Source organism: Ruditapes philippinarum, unplaced genomic scaffold (genome assembly GCF_026571515.1).
Source record: "Ruditapes philippinarum isolate M1 unplaced genomic scaffold, ASM2657151v2 ctg7219_1_1_1_1, whole genome shotgun sequence".
Lineage (NCBI taxonomy): Eukaryota > Metazoa > Mollusca > Bivalvia > Venerida > Veneridae > Ruditapes > Ruditapes philippinarum.
The window spans coordinates 5,139-13,538 of record NW_026867156.1 but is presented as its reverse complement, the minus strand read 5'-3'; the positions used below and the strand labels follow the sequence as shown (position 1 = coordinate 13,538).

At 32.5% G+C, this 8,400-nt stretch overlaps 2 protein-coding genes across 2 annotated transcripts; one reads left to right on the top strand and one right to left on the bottom strand.

Moving 5' to 3' along the window:
• Positions 1-1,749: 1,749 nt before the first annotated feature.
• On the bottom strand, positions 1,750-3,127 carry LOC132735078 (ATP-dependent DNA helicase PIF1-like). The gene is made up of 2 exons (XM_060721980.1): positions 2,875-3,127; positions 1,750-1,985 (listed from the first exon to the last, which is right to left on the bottom strand). Exons 1-2 carry the CDS (start codon positions 3,076-3,078, stop codon positions 1,794-1,796), a joined length of 396 nt encoding a protein of 131 aa, XP_060577963.1. The 5' UTR covers positions 3,079-3,127; the 3' UTR covers positions 1,750-1,793.
• Positions 3,128-4,853: 1,726 nt separating this feature from the next.
• Positions 4,854-6,274, top strand: LOC132735079 (uncharacterized). The gene is made up of 2 exons (XM_060721982.1): positions 4,854-5,143; positions 5,803-6,274. Exons 1-2 carry the CDS (start codon positions 5,094-5,096, stop codon positions 6,272-6,274), a joined length of 522 nt encoding a protein of 173 aa, XP_060577965.1. The 5' UTR covers positions 4,854-5,093.
• Positions 6,275-8,400: the final 2,126 nt, after the last annotated feature.

Genomic DNA, 8,400 nt, shown 5'->3' with positions numbered 1-8,400 from the left:
GATTAGTAGTTGATCCTTTTCATTCTCTTTTGGTAATTTTTGGGAAGGTGAAAGCCTACTAGGTGAACTAACCAAAAATATTTTATAATTGACCAAAATTTAAGTTAAATTCATTTTATAATTCAGATATAGACAGTAATAACATTACCTTCATCTTTGGCTTTGAAAACTTGACTTTCCCCTTCAATTTTGTCTAACAAATCTTCATTCATGTATCTGGAGTCAAAATTTGTACCATTCAGCCTTATGGTATTTTCATCTGGTACCATTACAGTAAGGCTTCTCAGTAATGGAATTGTTGCTTCAGTTGGTGAACCATCACACAACTCCTGAACTGCTTTAGCAAGATCTGGTTATGTTTGTCTAATCATCTGCAATGCAAGACAAAATGATGTCAAAACATACTGACTAATATATATTTTTTAAAGATTTTTGATATTATGGCGCTAACTAATTGGTTGAATTTAAAATACTGCATGTTTGTAACCTTGCTTTTCATTGGGTCTATATACATGTAGTTTTATATACATGGCTGCTGACAATTTATGGTAAATTCTTGCTTAATTCTCAAAAATATTATGCTTGCTGTATCATAAATTATCATATTGTGGTTCCTTGTTTATTATTAGTTATATAGATAGTTGACAGGTTATATGGTCCTATATAAACGGCTATTTGTAAATATAACCCGAGCTGTTAGGCGAGGGTTATTATGCCCCCACAGAGTGAGAGCATATAGCGTTGCACTTGTCCGTCCGTCCGTACGTCCCGAAATTTTGTGAACGCAACTCCTCTTAAACCGGATGGCAGATTTTGCTTAAACTTTCAGGGATGAACAACCTTAATGTGTAGATGGTAGTTAAAGAAGGAATTTTTGCTGCGACCAAATTTAAGAGAATTATGGCCCTTTGTTGATTTTTTCACTATATACCATTTAGAAATTTTGTGAACGCAACTCCTCTTAAACAGGATGGCAGATTTTGCTTAAACTTTCAGGGATGAACAACCTTAATGTGTAGATGGCAGTAAAGGAAGGAATTTTCGCTGTGACCAAATTTAACAGAATTATGGCCCTTTGTTGATTTTTTCACTATATACTATGTAGAAATTTTGTGAACGCAACTCCTCTTAAACCGGATGGCAGATTTTGCTTAAACTTCCAGGTATTAACAACCTTAATGGGTAGATGGTAGTAAAGGGACGAATTTTTGCTGCGACCAAATTTAACAGAATTATGGCCCTTTGTTGATTTTTTCACTTTATACTATGTAGAAATTTTGTGAACGCAACTCCTCTTAAACCGGATTGCAGATTTTGCTTAAACTTCCAGGGATGAACAACCTTAATGTGTAGATGGTAGTAAAGGAAAGAATTATTGCTGCAACCAAATTTAACAGAATTATGGCCCTTTGATTTTTTCACTATATACTATGTAGAAATTTTGTGAACGCAACTCCTCTTAAACCGGATGGCAGATTTTGCTTAAACTTCAGGGATGAACAACTTTAATGTGTAGATGGTAGTAAAGGAAGGAATTTTTGATGCGACCAAATTTAACAGAATTATGGCCCTTTGTTGATTTTTAGTTTTCAACTTGTGGCACATGTAGTCCAAAAAATATTTGACCTAGAGTCATAAGATTGACAGAACAGTGGCGTGTGGGGGCATCCGTGTCCTATGGACACATTTCTGGTTTTGGATGCAATAGTAAACATAGTTAATTCAATACACATATTTATTTCTTTGCGTGCCATATACAGCAAAAAGTGAAGATGCTTTATAGCAATTTATAGTCATTCATTAATAACTTTAGTAATAATGAAAAAGGACATGATGATGTCAACTTCTTTAAATACCTTTGTTAGATTAACATGGTGTGGAAATGCTATGTCGAACAACTGACTAGTAAAACAATAGTCTTTGTCATCATCCACATACTTGTTTGGTACAGGGGGCAGTTGCTTAAAATCCCCACAACCAATTATCTGAAACAAAAATACATTCAAAGCTAACAAAGGATAGCATGTGAAAAGAAATTAAAGTGTAATAAGTAATACCATAATTATAATCATTAGGGCTCATAAGAGCCTTTAAGATATTCTATGCTTATCCTCAAGTAAAATATTCTAATCACAGAAATTTATTGAAATCTATAAAACTTTTTTACTGTTTTTCACTGGCAGTTTTTAATGACACAATAATTATATTCATATTGTGACCAGCTACAATGTGTTGAATTTTAAACATATCTACAGTTGTATTAAGTCAAAACATGTTTATTTCATATTTAGAACAAGGCTTGAAGTAATTATCAATATTTCCAAATATCAAATTTGAGCATAGTATATCTTTAAAGCTGCTTGGCTCCAAATATTTAAACAAAATCAAGTAAAAGAAAAATGGTCTAAGACTTTAAAAAAGTAAAGAAAGAAATGCAATTGATATTATGGTATACATTTTATACTCAATTAATGTCAGATCTTGCAATATCTATCATTGTATTTCTTTGCATGACTATTGCATTTAGGGCTACTTATGCACATTTGGACCTTAATTCAATATTTTTTTGTGACTTGTAATGTTTGCAGTCACTGTGCTTTATTCATTTGACAATATTTTACCTTAAAATATATTTTAAAATTTTCATAAAAATTATTAATTTGGTTATTAATTGAAGGGTGCTGCTTGCACATGCAAAATAACTGCAGAATATTTTTTCCAATAATAAAAGGGTTTTTAAGATTAAGGTGAACAATACAGGAATATATTTAGAAAAATAAACTGCTGGAAAGCAGCTGCCATGTCTTTTATATATGACAGGCAGGGGGTAGAGACAAGGGATGGGGGGTAGAGACAAGGAAAAGGTTAATTTACCTGTAATCCACCAAAACATAGGTTGTTATTCTTGACATGTCTGCAAACGTTTTCTACTAATTCAAAAGTTCTTCTGGACAACATACTTATTTCATCAATTATTAAACAGCATGTGTTAGATATTCTTTCTTTCGCTGAGGCGTAATTGTCATCGTAATCAAATAATGCTTTCAACTTATCCACACTATAACGCCCATCTCCCATTCCTGCCCAATGATGTAATTAATGTTGTAGCATGATTGCCCAACTGCAAGCTGGCCATCAAAGTTGTTGCAGTCACAGCAATGTTCTTACTTTTTGACAATGTTGTGATAATTTCTCTGAAATAATCATAGAATTTATCAATTTACTTTCCATATATGTAATGTTTTACTTAAAATTAGAAAAAAAGTTCAAAACTGGCTTTAAATACTTCCCCATATCTAGCTAACACAGCAAAATTTGTTAAGAATTACTTCCATATATTTAAAATGTTGCAAAACATGGTGCAGAAGCAGTGTTTTTTCACTCTATATAACAGAGGCTTATAAAAGGCCTCTTCCAAATAGGAATTTTATTTAAAATCATGCAGTTTCCCCAAAAATCCAAAGTTACATCCCAATATAAAAATTTTAATGGTAGTCATTGGCTAAGGCCTTTTCCCAATAGGCAGAATTTAATAAAGAAAATTATATTTTATCTGTACTTATTGATATATTGTCATGGATCAAGCACACAGCAATAATGATTGTCATACTGCAATGTTATGTCAATAAGGTCTATTTTAATTCATCTACATTTAAAATTTTAAAGATATTGTTTTATTTATATAAACTATTTTCTATATATATTACAGGTTTGGTGTCAATTTTGAAGAATGTGAAGGGGCTAGCATCACCTTCAATGATATTTATGCAAACTGCATTGCAAAGTGTATTCAACCACAGCCAACAAGGGATTTAGTTTGGAAATTGGTCACACGTATTTTTTGTGTAACACCCCAACTTGTCAGCATTAAAGGTGAAAAAGTAACTGTTTACAAAAATATCAGTTACAGAAAAGTAAATGAAAACAACAGCGTCATTCCACCATTCCGCACAGACCTTACAGAGCCTGATTCCACAACATTAACTTTGGAGTGTCCACTTAACACTTGTGTGAATGGAAAGCCTTTAAAATGTATAATTAGCCTGAAAGAGTCTAATACTGATGTTAATATATCAGGACGATTAATTGTGGCTAGGCCCTTCCACAAAATCGACAAACAATTGATGGAATTATTCAAGTTCCCCACACAGTAATGTTATGTAAAAGGGTACCTGTAAGTGAGAAGTTGCCAAAAGTATTTGTTTAAGAAGATATATCTTCAATTCACGACAAAACAATCAGTCATATAGCCAGATCAAAGTTCTGTAAAAAACTGGTCCCATTTTGTGGTAAAGTAAGCTCATGTGTTACATGTTCTAATTCATTGAAGCAATTCAATAGGAATGTTGAAAAGCAAAAAAAACTGGATATTTCGTTCTTAATCAAGGAATCACCATCAGAAAACTTAAGATTGCCATTAAATGACTCTTCAAATATACATGTAGTTCATGCTGGAAGTTCTCTGCTCAAAGATGAACCACCTTCAAAAAAATTGAAATCAGTTTTAAATGACACAACCAATTTAATTAATCCTGAAAATAACTCTAAACAAGAAGCAGTAAATGAAAACATCAACCCGTCACTGAAATTAAGTGAACAATCCCACACTGATATAAAAAATCTTTTGGAAATCATGTTAAAGCAAGGTCAAGCTGGAGAATTTAAAGTACTTATAGAAACTCAGCTCAGTAACTGTAATAGTGAAATAAATGTTCGAAGGAGGAGGTGGGATCCAAAAATTATAAGTTTATGTCTTAATATATTACTACGTTTACCAAAAGCCTACAGAAAATTGAAAGAAACAGGATTAATAGTGCTACCAACTGAACGGTTATTGAGATATTATAAAAAATATGGTAAAACAAAAGCTTGGTTTCAATGCAGATAATTTAGATTGGATGAAAAAGGAAGCCGAACGGAAAAAGATATGTGATTTTGGGTTACATGGTGGAATTCTCATTGATGAAATGAATATTCAGGATGACTTAGTCATAACCAAAAAAGGAGATACCTGGGACATAATTGGTATGGTTGACATGGGAGACACAAACAATACCATCAGAGAAGTAATAAATTGAAGGAAAAACGTTGAGATGGCCACACATATTTTACAATTCATCTTTCATGGGTTCACAGGATTTAGGTAAACATCTTATTATTATTTCATAATTTTTAACATTTGAACAGTATTTTGAAAAAAAGTAATGAAAAAACCATGAATTTCATTTTAATTAAAAAATGTACAAATAATACAAATAGTGTGTTTCTATTCTAATATTGTCATGACCCAAAGTTCCCTTTCACCTTCAAGAGTGACCTATAACCTCGAGACCTACTAATATGTTTGACACTTTAACCATGGTGATGGACATTTTTATCAAGTTTACTGTTTTACTAAAAACATTAATATCCATGTTGAAAATACTAATTAATCTAAGCAATAATACTTATATTTCATTGCTTGTTATACAGTGACATTACTTTTCTTTCAAGTTAAGCTAGATTTATAATATATTTAAGCAAGAATTATTTTTATAATAATGATTGAACAATTGTTGATATTGGAAAATGTTAACTTGGATAAAATACAAAATCTGCATAAAATATGAAGACACTGCCCCCACTCTTTGAAATTACTGAACTTCGTTTACTGATAAATTGGATGGATATAGAAATTTTCCTGTACACACAATATATAAATACATGGCACAATGTCTCTTAAATAATTACCAGTATACATGTATGTTTATTCACTGACTGTCCCATTTTTATATGATTTTTTTTACATTTTTTCTTGTTTAGATGGCCTGTGGTATACTTTGCATCCAGTACAGCAACAGCTTATGAATTATTCACAATATTCTGGGACTGTGTTGATAAGCTTGATGAGAAGGGTTTTACTGTCGACTATGTAATGATGGATGGAGCATCAACAAATCGATCATTCACAAATATGCTCATGAGTAACCCAAGAGAAATGAAATTTGTCTTCCATGATGTATTTAATTACAGGCATGAAATTTGTGCCATTCAAGACATTATGCACTGTTTGAAAAAAATTAGGAATAATATTGAATCAAGTGCCAGTGTAAATGTAAATAACACTGGAAGATATCTTACAATAAATGATGTTCCAGTACTTTGGGATCACTGGAAAGAATGTTTTTATTTTAACTTTCAAAACGGATTTTCAATACATAGAATATTAACAGAAGAACATATTCAGCTAATCACCTTGCCATTCAGATTTTGGATAAAGATATGCTCTACTTGATGAAAGCATACTAGGCAACACAAGATGACCCTGAAAGATTATCTTCATCAATATCAATTTTAGAAAATACATCTGAACTTGTTCTTATTTTTTCTGATAAAAACAGACCTATCTCAACATTGACAGATGAGAGGATAAACACATTAAATAAGGTATTAAACTTTTTTAATACTTGGGAATCAAACATAATCTCATCAAAACAGTATACAGAAAAAAAGAATTTGATGACATCACAAACAAGAGATGACGTAAATTCTTCAATATCTGGCTTTAATTCTCTCTGCAAACTTCATGTGAAAAATGGCAATAGTTTAAACCCCGAATTCATGAACTCTGATTTGGTCGAGAATTTTTTCTGTCAGCAGAGAGGCATTCGAAATGGACTTAACACAAACCCAACACTGGCACAAAATGGTCCTTCAAACAATTCAATCATTCTAAGTCAAAATAGTGTAAGTAATAAAGGTAATTCTGGAACAGCTACTCAATTATACAAGGCACATAAGCCATGTCCCTTTAACCCTCTTCGAAACAAAGAAAACAGGCTTAAAAGAAGAAGCATCCGTTTGTAGTTCACTCTTTTAGACTGAAGAGGTTATAGTCTTCACCCCCTTAAGGTTGATGTCTACATGGTGGATGTTGTCGAAACCCCGTTGAAGTTGAAGAGTCACATCTTTCAAGAACAATGTTTTTGTTTTGCAATCTTTGTTTTGATTTGGTTTCATGGCGCACCAACACAGTATTATATAGATTATATGAAACAGGAATGATTATTTTGGATAACCTCGGATATTTCAAAGCAACCAGGGGTTAAACCACCTCACCTGTTGGAGCTGAGAGATGCATAGACTCCGGAAATTTGAATCTATTTAGTCGCCTCTTAAGATCACGCAGGAATAAACAGTGGCTGCAATTCTGCTGATGCCTCAATACTAATAAGCAATCTAAAGCAATTGAAACCAGTGATCCCAAAGTAATTAAAACATGCATCAAATACTTCCAATTATTGACTATTGAATTGGAACAATGTTGAGTTAGTCCGAATGACCTGAAAATTTACTGAACAGTGCTGAAGTACATTGCTAAATTGTTCAACATTTACAGCTTACCTCAATGTGTATGTTTTGCCAGTTCCACAAGATCCTGTTAATAGAAAACTGTGACCTTTTACTGCTAAGGAATGAGCATGAAGTTGTTGAGCCATGATAATTGTTGATAAAAGACAGATGGTTTAAAAGACAAATTATCCGGGTATTACTCTACATATAGCGCGTGATATTCGAGACTGCCCCTGGCTATTATCTATATCCGAAGACTGACGGAAAGGGCCGAGTAGTTGCGATAGCGCTTGTTACTTCCCTTGTATTCACTCCGTATCACAACAACAACAACAGGGTAAATGGAACCTGTCTTGAACGCAAACTAATGGTTTAAGTGAAGATTCTGCGTCACTAGACCAAAGTTATTAACGGTATATAGTAATAAATAGAGTTAATATGCTGTATTAATTTGTTTTAGCTCAGGTATTTGTCTCACTTATGATATTATCGGTAAATTGCTGTTGTCTAAAGTGGGTGGGGTAAACATGTTGTTTCCTTCCTTGTGTTTTTTTATATATAGGTATGGATTTCTTTTGGGAATTTGACTTTAGGGCAATTATTGGTAGAATTTCAAGCTCCTGTGATATAATATATGCTACCTAAGACTATAAGAAATGTTTAAATTCTTAATGTAGATCAATTCCTTTTTTTTTGAATAGTGAACAATTTTAAAAACATAAAGAAAACCAAAGAATGAAACAATGAAAAGGATACAGGTTCTGTTTGATTTTGCATGTTCGTGGATGGTAGTGATCAGTGCAAACTCCCTTGCATGCACATTTTCATTATCCCTCGTGCACAAACTAAGTTACACCGAGTCTGCAAATTTAATGTTATTTTTTTCTAATTAATGCTTCCGAGGGAACACCCTTTTCCCCGATTTTTCAGTCAAAGTGTACGGTTGATATCTAAGGTCTTTGCGTTCTTACATGACTGCATGTTTATCTACGCTAAGTAACATAACACTTGAACAATGAACGCGTCTATAAATGTTGTCTAGTACGTTTAATACTAAATTCATTTATC